This window comes from Rhinatrema bivittatum, chromosome 1, assembly GCF_901001135.1.
Source record: "Rhinatrema bivittatum chromosome 1, aRhiBiv1.1, whole genome shotgun sequence".
NCBI classification, from domain to species: domain Eukaryota; kingdom Metazoa; phylum Chordata; class Amphibia; order Gymnophiona; family Rhinatrematidae; genus Rhinatrema; species Rhinatrema bivittatum.
The window spans coordinates 258,049,116-258,071,581 of NC_042615.1; the positions used below are offsets into that span (position 1 = coordinate 258,049,116).

General features: G+C 41.9%; 1 protein-coding gene across 3 annotated transcripts in view; it reads left to right on the plus strand.

Moving 5' to 3' along the window:
• Window positions 1–22,466, plus strand: part of ATRN (attractin) — a 504,108-nt gene that overhangs the window by 155,636 nt on the left and 326,006 nt on the right. For all 3 annotated transcript variants that reach the window (XM_029594059.1, XM_029594068.1, XM_029594051.1), the window contains exons 8-9: window positions 529–772; window positions 8,898–9,081. In XM_029594059.1, the coding sequence (XP_029449919.1) occupies window positions 529–772; window positions 8,898–9,081 (428 nt within the window). The remainder of the gene's footprint in view (window positions 1–528; window positions 773–8,897; window positions 9,082–22,466) is intronic.

Sequence of the window (22,466 nt, forward strand, 5' to 3'; positions counted from 1 at the left end):
TTTTTCTATAACCTTGGCCAGGAAAGGCAGGTTCGAGATGGGCTGGTAATTGGATAGGATGGTTGGGTCAAGTTGTGTTTTTTTTTTTTAGAATAGGTTTTATCACAGCGCATTTCTCATGTATCATGGCAGTTTTCCATTTGGTATGCTGCTAACTGAACAGCATTCCATTCCTTAAGCACCTATGCTTATAATACAGTAGTGACTTCAAGAGAGACTTGATTTATCCATAAGTTTAATTGTGCAGTGTTAGAAGTAATGTCACTAGATAAACAGGTTGTAGTAGGATGTCACTCAAGCTCTACATCCTCAAGCTGTATGCTGGTCTTAAATTGATGTTGGTTCTATGGGCTGGTATTTTGGTGATTAAATCTATTTTAAATTAAATAATTTGCGCATCATGTTAAATGTTCAGTGTCCTTCAGATTAATTGCTAATTTTGATCATTATCCATTTTTTGTCAAATACTATTGCCACCTTTGTCATTGCAACACTCAACATTAATTTTGTTTCTCTGCTTTACTTTAGGATCAAATCTACATGTATGGAGGTAAAATAGATGCCACAGGGAATGTTACAAATGATCTATGGGTGTTCCACATCCAGAATCAGTCGTGGGTTCCAGTGAAATTGAATGCCAAGGAGCAGTATGCAGTGGTCGGGCATTCGGCACACATTGTGACTTTGAGCGATGGAAGTGATGTCATGCTTGTGTTTTTTGGCCACTGCCCACTTTATGGATATATAAGCAATATTCAAGAATATAATCTAGGTGAGTACAGGTAGTACTGGTTAGCAAGCTAATTCTGATTTTAAACATTTCTGAGCTACTTGTAAAATCCCAAATTTTAGTGTTCCAAAATATTCGACACCTGATTCAAAACTTGGGCATTGGTATTTTAGGCCTGCTCGAAGAGTTACACACTGAAAAAGGTGACTCAACCAAATTTGATCGACTGATTGTCTAGCAGATGCATCCTTTCTGGGTGGGCTGTATGCATGGAAATGCAGAAATTGAACTTGAATTCAATTGCTTAGTTTGCAGTTAATTTGTTTTATAACAAAATCTATGGTATGTGTTATACTTTTTGTTTTTGTAGTTTATAATCAATTTCTTGTGTGTATAATTTTTGTGAATAAGTATAACACCCAATTCAATTTTTATGCATGCAAAATGGCATTTTCCTAGTGTGTAGACTGATGGACTCAAGGCCAGTGGGTTTATGCTCCCCTGCAAGCAGATGGAGACGGAGCAAGCTGATGTCAAAATATATATATAACCCTGCAGTGAACCCAGCCTTCCAGTATTCTCCGTCTATAGCAGATGGTGGACGTGCATCTCCCTATGGGGATTGCTTTGAGCAAACCTTCATTGGGAAGCTCGGGAAGGTCCACCACCCAAGCTCGCTCCTCTCTTGTGCTGTTGGGGATGAAAGGACTGAGTCTGCTGAAAGGTAGTCCCTCTGTAGGGATGAAAATGCCTGGAGCCCCGGAAATAACCTCTCATACCAAAGGGGTGCTGAAACTGTTTCTTACATACAGAGACCAAATAAGTCTGGGAGTCTGTCATCCACCTCCTTAGAGTAACCGTCTTGAAAAAGGGTGCAAGACAGTTTTTCCAAGAAAATCCAAATCACCATGCTTATTGCCTAGATCGCCTATGCACCAGTTCTGTAGGGTGCAATATCCTCATGACTGTACTTTGGGGGTGGGGGGGGGGGGGGGTGTTTCTACCTCATCTAGACTTATTACTCACAGCTGCTTTTAAAGTTGGAAGAGTATGTTAGTCACCATCGCCGTTCTGTCTACAATCTTTCTTTTATTCCATTTTCACGCACCTCCTCAGCTTCAGTTGGAATTTGGTATGTGATATGGCTCGGGAATAGCAGCCGAGATGAGTTCCATGGAAGGTGGTTATATCAGTTTATAACAGGAACAGAATGTAATTGTCTACTCTCTCAAGGGCTTTCAATAGCCTTATATATGTAAATACTGTCATGTTTTCATAAGCGTCCATGCCAACCTTTTCAAGAATACCCCCTGATACCTCTTCCAGCCCAGTGTCAGTCCCCATTAGTATAAGAGCCATCAGCTTAAGTCTATGCTTACAATATATCTGATCCTAGCTTTTGATTCCTTTGAACGATCTGAGTTAAAATTTTCTTAGAGCAACGCGCCAGATAACCATGAACCTCCAGGTCCTTAAGACCGAGGATTCTTGTTACTGGTTGTGTTTCTATCAGCTACCATCTCCCCTACACTGCTCAAATCTTGATCTGCATCTGTTTCCCTTGACACAGCTGCGCCAAGAAGTGCCATTGCTTCTTCACTAACAAATGATTTAAGACCCTGCATCCTAGCAAAGGCGGGATTTCTATTCCCAATATTTTCCTCATTCTCAAGGAATCAGGTGGATGGTGGCCCATTCTAATTCTCAGTCCCTTAAGCAAATATCTACTTTCAGAGGAATTCATAATGAATTCTGTCAGCATGATTCTTCCTTACATCCAAAGTAAGAATGGATGTACACTCTTGATGTGAAGTATATGCATGTGTATATATATATCAATTTGTCCTTCCCATTGGTGCTGCCTTTGCTTCAAGGTGGATTTTTCCCACTATCAGTACAAGTTTCTCCTATCGGCCTTCCTGGTAAGTCTAACTGACTGGGCTTACCAAGTGTCTTACAAGTATCTGCACATGTGCATCATCAGGATATTTGAGTTTTTCCCATGCCTAGACTACTAGCTAGTTACACCAAGCTCTTGAGAAAAGGTGGTGTTTTTCCCCTATTCAAGACACACTGTCTTGTACAAGGTTAGATTTTTTTTTTTTTTTCTGGTCAGTATTAAGTCAAATATACCACCTGGTCTTGCTGCAGGAAAGAATGTTTCAGGTGACAGATGGAGCATACACCATGATTTTTGCTCATACACAATGATCTCTCAGCTTGAAAACCAGAGCAATTTTCGATGTATCTGGTCATATGGCAGTGACTATTGCACATGGTCCTGCTGACCTGTATTTATATCCTTTATCTACACTGGTTACTGCTCTCACTGGAATCAGATGACCCAGCCATTATCAAACTTAATCGATTTCCAAGAAAATATTTACATTGCTTGTAAAAGCATAATGCCCAAGGAGTGCCTCTTCACTCTCTCCCTCCTCAAGTCTTGCTAGTGATGAACACCACCTTTAAATGGAGTGGGCACTAATACAGAATCATTTTGAACCCCAAGGAACTGATCTTGCGAGGTAAGCTACTTTTCAAATCAGTCTTCTTGAATTAATAGTGGTCAGATACACTCACAAATCAAATCTTCTGGGGAAGAGCATCTTAGTTCAAATGGCCTAATAGGTTATGTTTTATGTCAGCATACAGGGAGGTACAGTATCCTGGCCTCATCTAATGCAAGAAAGCATTAGATTGGCAGTGCACACCAAACATTGACCTGTCCTGTGAGCCACCGGTCTTCCAGAAGTCTCTAGCATGCTGGCAGTTTGCCTCAGCAGAGGAATCAGACTGTGAGAGTTGTTTGCAAAAATCAACAGCCAATAGTCTATTCCACTGGGCGATTAGCCATAGTCTGTTGCAGCAAAGCAGAAAACTAAATTATTTTTTTCCTTAATACTATCCAGTGATCTCAGACTGGCTCAGTGCACCTTCCTCCTTGATCATGGCGCAAGCATTCACAGATACTTTTCACTATTATCGCACATTGCTGGTGCAATGCAGAACCTACTGCAAGATCACGTTCGTTTAATTCTTACAGCTCCAGCAAGGCCCAGATACATGTTTTCATGACTTGTATGGTTTCCCAGTAGTCCCCCTTAAATATCTAGAGACTAAACCTATGTTGTTGACTTCCATTCATCAGTCTCATGGCTTGGAAATTAAACTCTCAGTAGTTGCTCGTCTTTTTCCATAGAGCTAGAAAGTCATTGAGCTATCCCTTCAAATGGATCTGTTATTCCAAATGGCACCAACAGAAAACCTTAGCATGAGCACTCACATACTTGTTCCTGACTTGGGCCTTCGCCACATAGTTGGTGAAAGTACAGCTCAGCACATTAAGAGCCTACCATGTTCAGGTACACGCTGAACCTATCTCTACTCGTTTGCCAATATTGAGATTTATGAAGAGCTTGTGCCACATTAAGCTCCTGACACAAACCTGTGGGACTTGAATGCTGTCCTTCCTCAACTAATGAAGCCATCTTTTGAGGTACTACAGATGGATTCTCTTAAGTTCCTAACATGGAAAGCAAAATTCCTCATTGCAGTTTGCCTATGAAAGTCAGAAAGCTCTAGGCTTGTCTGCTATATGCCATACAGTAAAAGAGCCTTCACATAGTTTAAGAGGTAAACTCATCCACATTGCCACGCTTCAGTTTGTTACAATTGGCCCTAACAAACTTGACGTTAGTTGGCAAATATACATTGTCTGTGTGGATAGCAGAATGCATTCAATGCTTCTATACCTTAGCAAACTTGCAGATCACAGTCTGTCCAAGCTCATCAGGTCAGAGCTATGGCTTCTACTTTTGGTCATCATAGAGACATGCTTTTTAATGACATTTGCAAAGCCGCAACTTGTCATCAGTTTACATCTTTACATTCCATTAGTGTCTGGACGACCTCTTGAGCTCACAATAGCTTCAGACAGGCTGTTGGGTGTAAACTAGTCTCGCAGCAATCTATTCTCCATGGTGGGGTCCAGGTTGCTTTCCTAGAAAATGCTCCACTGCATCCCTCAGCTTGAGACTCCCCATAGTTCATGTTTAATTCAGCCCTGCTTGTCGATAGGGGGAGGGGGGAAGCAAATTTGCTCACCATAAATGGTGTGTTCCATAAATAGGATGAATTAACCATGAGATGCCTGCCCTCTTCCCTGGAGAGTCAATTACAGTTAGCTAGCTTTGAAATAGACTGAGGAGGCTTCTGAGGTAACAGTTGCTCAGATGTTCCTGCATATGTGCTCAATAGAGCTCAAAGCACTACTAACTTGGAGAGACAAGTTTTGCCGTAAGCAAACTTGCTTTTATGGCATCTAGACATTTTTTTCCTTAGCATGCCTGAGGGGAGAGATTAGAACAGTAAATATTGGGTTAACTGAAATCTCCCATTGTTTCCAATTTTAGTAGCCTGTCTTATCAATTAGCATTTCATTCTTTTCCCCCCTCTCCAAGTTGAACATAGCCATAAGATCTAGGGGGGTTTCCAAGGCTTCAGTGTCAATGGGTTGCCTTCTCTCTCCTCCTCTCCTTCAGTAATTTTTTCTTTTTCCTGCAAAGCTTCCTCTTAAAAAAAAAAAAAGAAAAAAAAAAAAAGGGTGTGAGGATGGCTGAACAGTATCTTGTGGGCTGGAGTAGTAAGCACACTGACTCCAGCCTTTTCTCATGCAATCCCACTCTAGGCTTCCAAAGCTTTCTTTTCCTAAATGTATAGGCTTTGGAATCTCACTTCTGCAAGGGGAGAACGCTCAGCAACTTGACTGATTTTTAGCCTTCTCTCTACATTTTGCTATTCTGACTTCAGCTTTAACTTCCACAGTTATTTTCCCCCTGCATACTCCTTGTTGTCATGCTCCAGATTGTTTTCCAAAGAGTGTCTCTCTAGAAATCCCTTTGACCCTAACTTGCAGGGTATTAGCTTAGTTTCAACAAAACTCTGTAGCATTTAAATTTTCTTGACTGATAATGTAATTTAGATGCTCCTGGTTTAGTGGAGCACCTTGGTTGGGCATGCCACTTGCTGCTTTTACCAGACAGACAAAAGTGTCTTCAACCATTAGTGTAGCTGATATTAAGTCCTGCTAAAGCTTTAGTATTTCCTTACCTTGCAAGCTTAGGTAAAACTCTAGGTCTATGTTCCTACTGTGGACAGTAGTCCTCTTCTCTGCCAGGTGCTCCTGGGTGGCTGCAATATCTTTCTCTACTGGCATGTATTCAAAGGCCTTCTGCTGGTCCTGCTGTTTCAGTGCATTGAGCTTTTGTGAATGCCCTACCATTGCGCTGTGCAGCTCTTTCTGCAGATTCTTAATGGTTCTTTTCAGTGTCTGCTGCATGGCCTCAAACTTTTCCTGGGACCACCTGATCCAGCTGTACTGCTTTTTCTTCTTGCAGCTGCAGGACGTTATTGCTCTGTTCCTGCACCCAGTGCATGAGTATTTGCTCCTGCTTCTGAAGGGACATTTCAGTCTACAACCTCTTAATCTTCCATTGCTTTTCCTTCACTGCTTTTGGACTCCTCCTGCAGCTTTTTTTCTGCTTCCTTAACTGGTGCCTGAGCATGTTCACTGTAGTTTGGAAATGCTTGTCCTTTTCCTGAGTGTTTGCCCTAGGAGGGTACGTGAGGCAGATACGCTCCTTGATGATGTCCAGCTTTTGGTTCTGTGTCCTAGTGGCTGCATACTGAGCTGTAATCTTTTCTTGATCACTGTCCTGTCTCGCTTGTGCCTGTACCACCTGTCTCTCTAGAATTGTCACTTTCTCCTTATGTTCTGGTATACACATGTACTCTGTATTGGACTGGCGCTGCAAGTCTACTAGCTGCTGTCAGCACTGTATATGCTTCCATCAGCTGTGTGAACTTCTGTCAGGTTGCCTCTTCTCTCTCTCGGACACTGTTCTTCCTGAGGGCTACCTCCTGTGCATGGGCTTGAAGCTCAGCATTGGTGACCTCCAGTTCATGTCACTTGGCTTGCTCTTGGCCATGGCTCTGTACGAGCTCCTCCAGCTGTCCCTGTAGCTATACCATGTTACTTTGTAGGTGAGCAGTTTCCTTTCTATACCGCGCTGGTGGAATGTAGGTAACCTGCAGATGACCTACATTCTATAAGAACATGCCGTACTGGGTCAGACCAAGGGTCCATCAAGCCCAGCATCCTGTTTCCAACAGTGGCCAATCCAGGCCATAAGAACCTGGCAAGTACCCAAAAACTAAGTCTATTCCATGTTACCGTTGCTAGTAATAACGGTAAGAGCTGCTGCTTTTCCCTTTAGCTGCTACCTCTGCCAACTGTGCCTCTAGACCAGCAGCTGTGACCTCATATGCTTTCCTTAGTGTAGTGTGCTGCCATAGTAGTGCATGCTGAGACTGCACTGCGACTGCCAGCTCTTACCTTGGCTGCTCACTTGCTGCTTGGGCATGTTCCGCTTGTGTCAGAGCTCTGGACTTGGGAGGTCAGCATGATGATCTGGCTCTTGAGCTTTGCACAGTCATCTCTGGTCTGCTAGCAGCTACTTAATTCTAATGCCACCACTTCCAGGTCCATCCTGAGAATCTTCTCTGCTTGATACAGCCACTACTTCTTTGCTCTGTTCCATCTGCAAGCCACCACTTGGGTTTGTAACTCTTGCACTACCTTGAGAGCCTGCTCTGTACTGCCATGTGTTGGCTCCTTGGCAGCCCCCTCTTGCTGGAGTCTCCATGGCCAGGCTTTCTGGGCTCTACGTGGCTCTACTCTCTGGATTCTCTTGCAACTATTATTTTCTACAGACACTCACTCCTCTGGCACTCCTTCCCAGTATAGGCATCTGGATCTGGTTCCTCTGTAGCGCATCCCAGAAGCCAATCAGTGTTGGCTCCAGCTGGGCACCCAGTACTGTCCCGCTCCGGGCAGTCCACACTACCTTCTCCAGGGCCAGCAATGAAGCACACTTATTTTTAAAGAACTTCACTGGCTTCCCATAATTTACAGAGTATAATACAAAGCATTATGTATAATCCATAAATCTCTGAATAATAAGAATATAGAATGGTTAAATGCATTATTACACATTCATATTCCACAAACATCTGCAATCAGGGCAGAAGGGACTTTTAACCATCCCATCCTTGAAAATGGCAAGACTCAAAAGTACAAGAGAGCTTTATCTCTAGTCGGGCCGAAATTATGGAATTCAATGCCAATAGTTAAGATTGGAACCCATTTTTTCAACTTAAAAAAAAAAACCAAAAGAAAAAACTTAAAACATGGCTGTTCACACAAGCATTTGGTAAAGAAGATGAGAGGGTAACATAATTGGCTGAGCAAGCAGTTGGAGAAAGAATACAGATTTAAATAAGATCTAAAATTCTATAGTAAAATAAAGTTTAAAACTCCATTTTGTAATTTAACTGTGTATTTGGTTATTCTATTGACTCTGTATTTTATAAGGTATTTTAGGTGGTTGTATTTTGTGTTTTATATTTTTAAGCTGCAATATTTGATGTAAACTGATGTGATTGATCCAGAACACGGTATATAAAACCAAACAAAAATATATTTTTAAAAAAAATGCATATTCTGCCTTTCATGACAATTCAAAGTGGATTACAAGGTCTCAGGAACTATCAACAGGATTTGAACCGTGGCTTCCCTGGTTTGCAGCCTGCTGTTCTAACTACTAGTGTACTTTTCTATTCTAATGGTTAGAATAGCAGGCTGCAAGCTGAGGAAGCCAGGGTTCAAATTCCTCTGATATTCCTTGGGACAAGTAAAGTCATCCTCCATTTCTTCAGGGACAAACTTAGACTGTAAGCCCTCTGTACTGGAATGTAATCTTGTAAATGTTACAAAAGGCAGAATTTAAATTTTAAAAAATCACTACATAAGGCTTCCATAATATAAAACTGTACATGAGATGAAATCTATACTTAAAAAAAAAAATGTAACTTGTGGACAGTATTAATTTTTTTGACAGTCTGTAGCCTGTCAGCTTGCTTGAAATTAAATGCGGTGTCCAAATGTTTTAACTGTTTGTTCAATGTAACATGCCTAGGTTTATAGAGAGGAATGCTTTTAAATACGTATTTCAAGGTTATAGTAGTTGCAGAAGAACTCTCTACAACCCAAAGTCCCACAGGAGAATTTGCTAAGGTGTTTGTTTCTTTTTTTGTTTTTTTAAAGCTACAAACAGATGGAATATTTTACAAACAAGTGGAGCCCTTGTTCAGGGAGGATATGGCCACAGCAGTGTGTACGATCCAAATACAAAATCCATTTACATCCATGGAGGTTATAAGGCTTTCAGTGCCAATAAATACAGGCTAGCAGATGATTTGTACAAGTATGATGTTGAAACTCGCATGTGGTAGGTATTTTCCCAGATTTAAAGATTACTACTTTCTGCAATAAAACGTAGAGATTTAATAGTCATGTGTTTTCATGATGAATCTTCAGCACATGTAGCAAATCATGACGTAAACATTTTGTGACTGCATTTTATGATTTTCTGACTTTCACTTATCTGTTCTCTATTGGGGAAAGCAGTATAAATTTGTTTTCTCAGTGGACAAGCAGGATAAAATCAACCAATTACTTGAAGACTAACATGGCTTAGAGTAAGCAGGCTCAGGGAGGATGTGTATGACTGACAGATGTCCCGCATATCTTTGGAGACAAGGTAAAGGTGTTTCTCTGCTCAAGAATTATTACTTTCCAAGAAGGCCATACAGCTCTTTTCAACTACAGAGATTTCAACAGCTGTAGCTCCAGCAACCACATAGAGTAAATCAGAGGTACCAGAAACAACTGAAGGTGCAACTAGTGGTACAACCGAAGTCAGGCCCCAATTCTTGAGCTAGAATATCGCAACCTCTCCTGATCAAGTTTCCCCAGTGGGGAAGGGTCCTTCTTGGAAAAATAAAAATGGTGGAGTACAGTTACCATTTGTGATTTATTCAATTCCTACTCAAACAGCTGATCCAGGAGCCCCTCTCCACCTCATCTCGAGCCTCCCAGTTTGAGATGCTCCTATTTATTTAAAGTTCTCATATGGCATTTTCTGATTCAAAGAACAATCAATAATGTGAAGAATTTAACATAAAAAATACAATAAAAATGCTGACACAAAACTAAGCAAGGCTTATGGCACATCACATTAATAAGATTCTAACTAACGACCCATTCCTAGTAATCAAACTTTTCAGAGCAGTAGAAGGGATCTCTCACAAGGATACAGGCAAAGGTTTCTAGTAAATTTTTTTTAATGCTGAAGAATTTGGGTGGTATGAGGCCCATCTCCCTAAGAACACCATACACCCACTCCAAATCCTCCAAAATGCCACCGCCCGCATCCTCACCAACACCCGTAGAAACTAACACACATCACCCATCCTCAAGGGTCTACTCTGGCTCCCAGTCGAATACCGCATCCGATATAAAACTTTCCATCATTCACAAAGCCCTCCACAACCCCGAAATTAACTGGTTCAAAGAATCATTAACTTTCTACACCTCCACAAGATCGACCAGAAATCAATACCTAGCCACCCTAAGCACACCCTCCCCCAAACTGTACAACCTTGCCTCAACAAAAGCTCGTTAGCTTTCTTTAGCCACTCCCGCCCTATGGAATTCTATGCCAGTTAGCCTACGCCAGGAAGTCTGCACAAAGAAATTCAAGCAGAAACTTAAGACCTGGCTGTTTAAACTGGCATACACTGGCATAACACCCCCCTGAACCCCTCTAGCCCTCACCCCCATTCCTCACCCTCTCTGTCCCGCTCCCCCTCCTTTTCCCCGTTCTGCTCCCCCCCCCTTTTATTGAACCTATCCTTAACCCTATCTCCCTCCCTTTACATACCCTCTGTAAATACTATAAATATTGTAATTTAAGCTCACGTTAATCACCTTTAAGCTAAGTTTGTGTTCTCATCTCTTATCTGTTTAAGGTACCTGTTTTATATGACTAGTTCCCTGTAATGCGCTACCATGCCAAGTTCATGTATCATGTAAACCGATGTGATGCTCGGAGTGTATGTTAGTATATAAAAACTTCCAAATAAATAAATAAATCTAATATCTAAGGAATTTCTTCAGCTACCTTATCTGGGAGAAATTCAAAATTAACTCCCTTCCTTGAAGCAAAGGATTGGTTAGAATTTGAAGCTTGCTTATGTACATATCCCTATCTACGCAGCATATCGCAAATTCCTCCAGTTTGTGGTGGATAGCATTCATTATCAGAATATTCCTGTTTGGCACCTCTGCTGCCCCCATGATATTCATAAATGTTTTTTGCAGTTGTGGCAGCATGCCTAGAAAACAGAGGATCTGCATCTTTTCATACTTGGACAATTGGCTGGTGAGAAACTCATTCCCCAGTGATGCCCTTTGTGTCCTTTGAGTAGTGATAAAGCTCACTGATTTAAGGAGTTGTATCGTTAATTTTCACAAATCAATCTGTTTACCCTTGCAAAGCATTCATTTCATGAGGGGTGTGGAAAGACACTTAAGAGAAGGCCTTCTGGTCTTCTCAGAGGGCCAAGACTTTGATACATCTGGTAAATCTGCTGCTGCAGTGAAGACAGTATATCGGAGAGGTTGGTCCTGGATCTTCTGGGCCCACATTACTCCCTTTGCATATCTTCACCTGTGCAAGCAGCAATGGACTCTGGAATTCCAGTGGAATCAACTAATTCATCTATTGTTTCCGAAATCAGTCTCTTCATCCTGGATATGAAAGTCTCTGGAGTGGTGGTGGAACCTGTTGAAACCACTGCAGCACCTAGAAGTTCTGACCGCAGATGCCTACAACGTGGGTTAAGGAGGCCTCTCATCTGCTTGTTGCAACTTCAGGGCCTGTGGTCTGGGGTGGAAAGTTGTCTCTGTCAGCTTGTTAGAATTGAGGGCCCTACTCATTGAGCTGAGAATTTTTGCTTGTTTTGTGGCAAATGGATTTTAGTGCAAACAGGCAACTGGGTTGCAGGGGAGCATGATCTTATGTAGTCTTTGCAAGGAAACCCTGAAGAATTTGACCTGGGTCTGCTCCCATGGGGTGTCTGTCAGTAACATGATCTCCTGGCTATCTAGAATATCCTTGTGGATGGATTTGGCAAAATCCTACAGTCATATGAATGGTCCCTCTGTGGTGATTGCCACTTTACTCCGTCTTTGAAAGTTCTCTACTTCCTTGGCTTATGTGTGGGATTGGTGAGTTTGAGGCCTGGTGTGAGGAGCGGGGTGTTCTTCCTCATTCATTTAAGATCCCTCTCATTCTGGATTGTTTGAAGGATGGATTGAATAAAGGCTTGGCCCTTAATTCCTTGAAGGTGCAGGTTGCGGCTCTTGCCTGTTTTGAGGCCTGGTGAATGGTGTTCCTTTCTCTCATCCTGATGTGGCCCATTTTTTGAAGGGAGTGAAGCATTTTAAGCCTCCCTTGAGGTTACTGATTCCATTGTGGAGTCTTAATTCGGTGCTGGATTTTTTTGGTGGGCCCTACGTTCCGACTGCTGCATAGCCTTTCCTTATGGTTGTTGACCTTGAAGACTGTTCCTGGTGGCTGCATGTTCTGCGTGTCGAATTTGAGTTGCAGGCCTTGTCTTGCTGGGAGCTGTTCCTTCATGTGACACTGGGGGCGTTACAGCTGTGTACTGTTCCATCCTTCTTGCCCAAGGTAGTCTCAGACTTTCAATTGAATCAATCCATCTCATTGCCATCCCTGGATAAGGTCAGGGATGTGGAGGAGTTTCACCTCTTGCACTCCTTGGACGACAAATGACTAGTGCGGTATCTATCTGGAGGTCACTGAGTCTTTTTGAAAGAGGGTTCGCCTATTTGTTCTCCATGGCACGAGTAAGCAGGGTGCTCCTGCTTCGCGGACTACCATAGTTTATTGGATTAAGGATCTGGTCACGGCCACGTATGTGGATGCTGGAAAGCCATTGCCTACTCAGGTTAGGGCTCATTCCACTGGGTCTCAGGCAGTGTCATGGGCAGAGGTTATTTTCTTGTCCCCTGTCGATATCTGCCGAGCTGTGACATGGTCCTCCTTATATATTTTTTCCAGGTTTTATCAGCTGGATGTGCAGGCCTGGGAGGATGCAGCCTTTTCATGTGCGGTGTTGACTGGACCATGGGCAGCCTCCCACCATGTTGGAGTAGCTTTGGTACATCCCACTGGTCCTGAGTCCATTTGTCTACATGCTAGGAAATGAAGAAATTACTTACCTGATAATTTGATTTTTCTTAATGTAGCTAGATGGACTCAGCTTTCCACCCTGAACTGCCACATGTGCGTGTCAGTAGTCGTCCTGTAGGGGTCCCCAGGGGTTACTGGTATATGTTCATCCAGTCACCAACTTGGGGTACCTATAATATGTGTGTGGTGTTTATGGCTGGTTGAGTACAGTTCTGGTTATCTGTTTCTAATCATGTTTTTTAATCATGTTTTTTGCTAGACTGTCCACAGTTGCTTTTGAGGAGAATACTGGCAGGCTGGGGTCACTTCAGGGCTATATATATACTGTGATGTCAGCTTGCTCCATCTCCATCTGCTAGCAGGGGAGCATAAACCCATTGGCCCTGAGTCCATCTGTCTACACTAAGGAAAGCAAAATTATCAGATAAGTAATTTCTCCACTATTTCTATTTAAAAAAACCAAACCAAAAACATAATTACTGTGCCAGTAGAAGATTTTCCCCTTATCAATATTATAAACAGTAATTTCATGCATAGCAACAGTCTCAACAATCCTATTCTCAGATGAGGGATAGGCTGTAAGAAACTCCAGTTATCTCAAGCCATTACTGAATATTTGACTGCCAATTTAAAATCCCTTTCTATGAGGGAATGCAGTTTTTATTTCTTTTCAAGTAGTCCTTTATTACATTGGACCATGGCTTCTTTCTATCAACAAAAATGTTTTGTCTCGGTATTAGGGTATATTTTTTTCCTTTCTTGAGATATTTCAGTACTGTTATATTTTTATTATATATATTCTGTTGTAAATTTGTAAAAAATGGTTTAAAAAAAGTGGTTTCTGTGGCTTAAACAACTAATGGTGGCTCCACCTGCCAACCTTCCTATTTTTCCGTATCTTCTGACTCTATTCTCTTCTCTCTCAATCACTAGCTGTCACAGCCTGGATATTGAGAACAAAGTAGTAATGGCTATGCCTTTTCCTTCTGGCAGCCAATAAGCCTACCTCAAGACAATCTTAAAATTACAAATGGAAAAAGTTCTTTATTTGGTATTTTTCTCTAAATGAGGATCCCTTTACATGTACTATGGCAACTATCCTTCAGTATCTTCTCGTATCCAACTCGGGTATGAAGAGAGATGTGGTCAGAATTCATCTGTGCAATTGCAGGTTATCATGGTTGAGAAGGCCAAACTGTTTTGTATCATTCTATAGTTTTAGTTTATGAAGGGTTTATATCATCTGAAACCCCTCAGTAGGACCTTAATATAGTTATTTCTAAGTTAATGAACCATCTTTTGAAACATTGGCAATTATAGATATGAAATGGCTTAATAGAAACTTTTATTCCTTGTAGCAATAACATCTGCATGCAGAATTACATGAGTTGCAAGCGTTGGTGGCATATCTTCCATGTATTCATTTATCCTTTTTTTGTTTTGTTTTTAAACATTTTTAATTGGTCAGTCCAGCAAAACCATTATTACTTCCAGAGAAAGTAACACTAACCACTAAATCTGACTACAGGAGTAAGCTATAAGCTATACATGACCAAAGCTGCTTGTTTACAGTTTGATAATTTCCTCATTCCCACCATACATAAAAAAATAAACAGATCTACTTGGCTAACACTTTTTTTATTTTAGTCCAAAACTTAAAATAAGTTTTTTGTTTTTTTTGAAAATGCAAATATCGATTATGATATAACTCTGCCTCAATTTCAACAAAACAAATTGTTGCATTTCCTACTTCTACTTTATAAATTTAGGTAGATAACCTTTGTAGCAATTGGATCAGATACACTAACATTTTTTCCTTGCAGGAGGAAAAATATTCAAATATAAAAAGCTAGTTGTCTAATTTATTGAACAATTCAAAATCTTTTCTAAATTAGCAAACATTTGTCTCCAGTAAGAGCTCAATTTGTGACACTCTGTAAGCCATAATGACAAAGGCTTTCTCTAAGAATTACATTTGGAACACAGAATCCCAAAATTTCAATTTAACTTCATCACCCTGGTGAAATAAATCCAGTGAATAATTTAAAATTGTATCCCTCTCATATTGGCAGAAGTTAGATACTGATAGACAGTACTAAATGCTTTAGAAAATACCCTATTCATCCAAATTCCCAAATTCATGCTCCATTGATCAGCTAGCTTTAAGTGAGAGACACCCAGTTTGGATTTCATTGTATCATACCAAACAGCAATTGTTATGCTTAGGGGGGGACACTCAGCAAAAGACTGTCCTTCAGTATATTCACTATTATGAATATTGTCAGTAGTCTATGGGTACACGGTCAAATTGATTGACAGGTGAGATAAAGATGACAGCAGCCAATCAGCGTTCACTTCCAGTCTAAGCCCCCCCTCCTGCCCCTGCCCCCAGCTCCACCCCAGGCCCTGCCCATGCTCCTCCCCCAATAGAAGTGAATGGAGAGGCCCCGGAAGTCCAAACCTCACCACACCCCCCGGAAGTCCAACCCTCATCACACACCCCCAAAAACATGCCCCCTAGAGCATCATCAGAAAGGGTCCTGTTGCTTTTTAATGATGACAGAATTAATGGACTCCGGCTGTATTTGATGATCTCACTGGAAGTACAATACAAATCCAATCCACCCCCAAAAATGCATCCCCTAGAACCATCAGCAGAAATGTCCCTGACATTTTTTAATGATGACAGAGCCGGAAGCATGCTCTTTTTTTCTAGCCCCTCTGTTTTAAGTTACTAGCTGTGAGGTGGCAGGAAACTGTGGCTCATTCTGTACACAGAGACAGGGAGAATCTCCCCCCTTCCCTCCTCCTCTCACTGTAGATTCGCATGCCCCAGCAGCCGCCCCTGTCCTGGCAGTGTAATCTGAGCAGAAGATAACAGCAGAGTGGTGGAAGTTGTGGGTCTGCAAAGGTGGATAAAACAAGGATTTAGTTTTCTTTTAAAAAACAGACCTCTGTATTTACAGCCATATAAAATAAGCATGCACCAGCAGATCTTAAATAAAATTTATTATGAACCAGGCACTGTAGGTAGTTTTGCTGGTATAAATCCTCAACAGAAGGTGATGAACTGCATGCAGTGTATTTTGCATAGACACGCCCAAACTTGCAACAGGTTGTGCCTAGAACATGTTTTGAATCTTATTGTATTAGCAGCATATAAAAGAGGCGTATTAAGTCTTAACAATGATGATTTGAATCTGGTCATATACCTTATACATAGTGTGAAAAGTGCTCAAAATCTTGTAGAAAAACTAAACAGTATGCTTAGACTTACAGATGAGGTTTTAATGATAAAATATATAAATGCCATCTATGGGAGAAAACACCAGTCCTTTTTTTAAAGATGCATAATAAAATAGCCTTTGTTTGCTAGTAATGTTTTTCTTGTCTGTAGACCCCTGGGTATACGGTTTAAAGTTTTCACCCCCCTGTTTAATGTACTATATTGGTTATATGTAAGGGCCCCGCCCAAAAGTTAATCTTGTTCCGCTGTTATATGTAAGGGCTCTGCCCAAATGTTTTTGTTTTTTGTAAACCGATGCGATGTGTCAACGGATGTCGGTATAAAAGAGACCTTAAATAAATAAATAAATAAAGACTCTTTAAAATGTCTTGCCCATGAAGCTTAGCAATATTCCACAAGCCATTGGGTTTCAAGGCTGTAAGGGTTATTTCCAACATTTTTTTTTAATACAAGGGTTAATCAAAATTATGTGGGACCTATGCCTGGTGTTGAGCATTATGGAGATGGGAATATGATGCCTGGAGAAAGAGAGGAATTTTTAAAGTGGTACAGAGCCAATCAATATAACACCTTTGATTTACAAAAGGAGCTCGCCTATTGCCAACAGGATGTGAACATTCTGAGACAGGCGTGTATCTTATAGAGAACTGAAATCATGGCTGACAGAGAGAGGCGGTTGTAGAGCAGGATGGCGGATCTAAAACTGTGAAAAGATGTATAGATCCCTTCCAATATATCACTGGCATCTGAGTGCATGGCTATGTACAGGTTTGCTTTTAGAACCCAAGACCTTGGCGTTTGTCCCTCCAGACAACTATTAGACACACAGACATTCAACACACTCTATCCAGTGGCTGATGTATGCAGAGGCCACAGAGCAAATACAGATCACCCACGCTTTAAAGGGGGGTGAAAAGCAGGTGGGTCCCTATTTTCTTGATGGTTAGGCACTTATTGATGGGGTACTAACAGCTTTTGAATTTAATGGCTGTCTTTTTTCCACTGTTGTTTTGAGCTATTATGATGATAAAGACCAGAACTCCTTAATGGCTACAACCTTTGGTTTTCTCAATTACAAAACACAAATCAAAGCAGATTTCCTGAAAAGGAAGAGGGTTTAAGGTCATAAATTTGTGGAACTTGAATGGAAGAGAATGGTGAGAGAAAATATCAGGGGTTGTGCAGACTTTCTGGTTAAATCTGACCTACCACAGCTATTAGTACCCAGAGATGCCCTCTTTGGTGGCAGAACCAATGCTGTTTGCTTGTTCTATAAAGCCAGGCCTGATGAAAAAATGCATTATTATGATTTTACCAGTCTTATACCCCTTTGTCAGAAAAACCAAGGAATATCCAGTTGGCCACCCGCAAATCATTTGATAGTTTTGGTCCCCTCTCAGACTATTTTGGGCTTGTTAAAGCCAAAGTGTATCCACCACAAAAGATCTTTTTCCCTGTATTACCAGTCCGTGTGAGTGGTAAGCTCATGTTCCCTCTGTGCCGCACATGCGCTAACAGTCTGTAGGATTTGTGCACCCACATGGACAAGGAGAGAGCCCTCGTAGGGACTTGGTGCACTGTGGAGATGAATGTGGCTGTTGCAAAAGGGTATGTGGTTACTGAAATATGTGAAATATGGTACTTTGAATGTAAATCTGTCAGTCTGTTTTCTGAACACATAAAAATGCATCTCCGTCAAAAACAGGAGGCCTCTGGTTACCCACAGTTGTGTACCGATATAGAAAAACAAAACATGTATATAATCTGATTTTTACAAAAAAGGTGTGAACAGGTTAGTATAAACCCCGCAAAGCGCCAAATTGCAAAACTTTTCTTAAACTCTTTGTGGGGGAAGTTTGGCCAAAGAACAAACCTTACCTGTTACAAGTATTGTGAGAGATCCTGACAATCTGTAAAAGTATTTGTTTTCACCTGAATGAGGTTTCATCATGCGATTTTATTGATTATGAAACAGCCTGTGTGACATGGAAGCATTGAAAAGACTGCAGCGTGTTGTCGGGTATTGCAAACATCTTCATTGCCTGTTTTACAACTGCTTATGCTTGTTTATAACTGTGCAACCTGTTTGACAGTTTGCAAGAACGTTGTCTGTATCACGATGCAGACTCTGATGTGTGAGTCGTGATGGTGCCAGTGACCCCCCCCCCGGGAGATTATTTAGGTCAGTTGACGAGAGAGATACCCGCAGATGAGCATATCACAGAGTTTGTATCGGCTGGGCCCAAAACATACGGGTACAAACTGTCCAGCAGAAAGACCTGTATCAAAGTGAAAGGGTTTATGCTAAATGTAGAAAATTGTAAAAACATCAATTTCACTAATTTGAAAGATATCTCGTCTTTGACTATAAAACTGAGGCTGTGGACAGGAGTCCTAAAAAGATACAGGTACAACAATCTGGGATCATAAGAAACAAAAAGACCTGGTCGATAGAGACTGGCCTACTTAAGAAAACACAAAGGGTTGTATAAGATAAAAGGGTGATAAGAGGGATTTAACACGCTGCCCTATGGATATTAATTTTGTGGATGTGCGCTGGAGGCAATCCTTTTCGTGTATTTTAGCTGGACTGTCAAATAGCAGCAAAAGCTTCTTTGTTAAAAACCTACTAGATCACGTGGGGCGTGTGTTGACTGAAATGCCTAATATTGTATGGTGTTATAGTTGCTGGCAACCTTTGTATAAAGAAATGTATAAATATCCTTTTACCTTTATGGATTCTTTGCTTGATTCTTTTAATGATGATCAACTGTTTCCAACCAATAAAATAAATATGGTTATTGTAGATGATTTGATGGCATCTGCTTGTAAAAGTGATGAAATCGAGAGCCTTCACACAATACGTGCATCACAGAAATCTGAGTATTATATATATTGTACAAAATGTTTTCTGTCAAGGCAAAACAAGCAGAACTATAACCTTAAATACCAAATATATGGTACTCTTTAAGAATCCTAGAGACAAGTTGCAAATCGCTGATTTAGCCAGACAGATGTACCCTGGAAAGTCACGCTTGTTTTTAGAAGCCTTTGAGGATGCCACCAGAAAGCCATATGGATATCTCATCATAGATTTAAATGCTACGACCCCAGAGTGTTAGACTGAGGATAAACATCTCTCCACCAGAATGGACCGCGGTATATTGTAAAAAACAAAACACAGCCCCTCCATAAAAAGAATTGAATATATATTCTCCCCCCCCCACATATTTGTTTTGTGTCCCAGAGACCATGTTTGCTCGCTTAAAACGGAACCTAGCCCTTTTAAAACTTTTAGTTCAAGCCTCTCCACGGCGGAGAAAAGCTATCCTAAATGCCGCTTCTAACGATTTAGTGGGGGCCATAGCAGAGATCGCATTAAATACTCTGAAAGGTAATATTCCTTTATTACAACAGCAGATAAACATCTTGAAAAGGAAAGTCAAGCCATAAGGATTCTGGGTGATAAAAGAATAACACTTAAAGCTTGTGAAGCAGTTGGGGGGTTTTATCAGGCCTCTGATAGGCTTTGTATTACCACTCATCACAGGTCTTTTGAGCTAAGCAGTAATGCAGCACACAGAAAAAATGTATTTGTGCCTAGTCAACATCCTAATCATTTGAGAAGTCCTTCAGTTCTTGAGGAAAATATTAGAACCACTGAAGCTCAGACTCGAAGAAATGAAAGGTATACTTAAGTTCTGGTATGTCTGAATATGAGAAAGTCAAACACTATTCAGAAGTGCTACAGTGCTATCTGGTGCTTAACAGACATGGAGAAATGGAAAAAGAGAGAATAAATCTGTATCTACCTGTTCTTCTGGACCACTGGTGCCTCCGCAACCATTGATCCCTCTGGCATCGATTCCAATTCTTCTATCTTTGGACGATGAAGAACCAAACCGCGCTTCCTCTCTGGGAACCAACGATGCCAGAACAGAGTCCTGGGCCATCGGTTTTACTTATATCCCGATGTCCATCGAAAACACTGATGCATCGGTACTACCACCGTTTTGTGTGCCGCCTCCTATCTCGGTGCCTCCACATTTTCTATTGGTGCCACCTCCTCATCTGGTGGACTTGGACTTCTACCTCCATCTGAAGGCCTGCAGGGTGGAGGAGACCCACCATACGACCCTTGGGGTGATGATTCCTCTGACTCTCAAGATTCTGAAGACCTTCTGTCAGAGCCTTCACCCCTGGAAGAAAGACACCTCTCCCTTCCGGAGGACCCATCATTTGCCAGCTTTATAAAGGAGATGTCTGAAACCGTCCCCTTTAAATTGCAAACAGAGGATGCCAGGCATAAAATGCTGGAGGTGTTTCAGTTCGTGAATGCCCCCAAAGAGGTAATGGCAATTCCGGTCCACGAAGTTCTGCTTGACCTCTTACACCGTGCCTGGAAACACCCTGGAACAGTGCCACCAGTCAACAGGAAAACCGACGCTACATACCTGGTTCAGTCAGCTCCAGGTTTTTAAAAGACCCAACTACTCCATCACTCCGTAGTGGTGGATTCTGCCCAGAAAAAGGCTGAGGTCCTGGCCTCATTCTTCTGCCCCTCCTGGCAAAGAGCAGAAGTCCTTGGATGCCTTCGGCTGAAGTTTCCCAGGGATCTATGCTGATGGTATGTATAGCAGCCTACCAGCTATACATGACACAATACACCAGGAATCTCTGGAAACAAGTCCAAGGCTTCACTAAGACCCTGCCTGAAGAATTCCAGGAAAGATTGTCTACCATCCTCCAGAAGGGACTCGATTCTGGGAAACACGAGGTAAGAGCAGCATACGATATCTTCGACACTGCCTCCAGAGTATCAGCAGCAGGAATAAGCACCAGCCGCTGGGCATGGCTTAAATTCTCTGACTTACGCCAGGAAGTCCAGGACAGGTTAGCAGACCTTCCATGCACAGGGAACAATTTGACAAAATTCAAGAGGCAGTAGCGCAATTCAAAGACCACCATGAAACCTTGCGCCAACTGTCCACTGTCCCCTCTAACTTCTCATCCACCACCAAGAGAACATTTTGACGAGAACCTAGAAGACTAACCTATAAATCACGCAGTTATTACCCTCCTCTATCCTGGGCTAGACCGACCAGACCCTCACAGAGGTCAGCCTTGCCAACACAGGCCCCCAAAAGCCCAACAAGTTCCTCAGGCTGGTCCTACATCAGGGTTTGGATTTCCATCTAGAGAGCAGTAGTCAACCCCCCTCTAACCATCTTTCCTGTGGGAGGCCGCCTATGCCACTTTGCCAACAAATGGTACACAATCACCACTGACCAATGGGTCCTTTCTATAGTAGCCCACAGTTACCATCTAAATTTCCGTACACTACACCGGACTCTCCACCACGTCTGGCGTGGAGTCTAACTGACCACACTCCACTTTTCGAGGCAGAACTCTCAATCCTCCTGCAGTCCAATGCCGTGCATTTGGTTCCCTGACTGCAGCGAGGAAAAGGGTTCTACTCTCGATATTTTCTGATTCCAAAAAAGTTGGGTGGCATAGTCCTGTACTGGACCTCTGCACCCTAAGCAAACATCTCCGCAAGGAAAAGTTCAGGATAGTTACCTTGGGCACCATGCTCCCTGTCCTGCAAAAGGGAGAATGGCTCTGCTCTCTAGATCTTCAGGAGGCTTATGCCCATATAGCCATATCCCCTCCTCATTGAAAATATCTGATTCATAGTAGGTCAGAAGCATTTCCAATACGGAGTGCTGCCATTCGGCCTTGCATCAGCTCCCTGAGTATTTACGAAATGCCTGCAGTAGTAGCTTACCCTAAGACATTGCAGTATCCATGTCTATCCATTTCTAGACGATTGGCTGCTCAGAGGTCTGTTCAAGGAGGTAGTACTTCAATCCCTCAGTCTTGCCATACAACTGCTATAGTTCTTGGGTTTTCTCATAGTCAAATGTGATTTGGATAGTTTATCACACACTCTTGTTCATCAGAGCAGATTTAAACACCATTCAAGTCAGAGCGGTCCTCCCAGAGGACCAAGCACACAAACTTATCTACCTTGGCCACAGCCATTTGTCACCTGCTAACCTTGCTAGGACACATGACATCTCCAGTTCACATTACCCCAATGGCTCGATCAGCCATGAGAGTAACACAATGGACTTTAAAGTCCCAGTGTTCCCAATCCAAACAAGATCTGTCAGACTGTTCACGTAACCAGTCAGCTTCGCCACTCAGTAGCTTGGTGGATACAAGAGTCCAGTCTTTAGATATGACTACCCTTTCAACCTCCAAATCCTCAGATTACGTTGACCACAGATGCCTCCAACCTTGG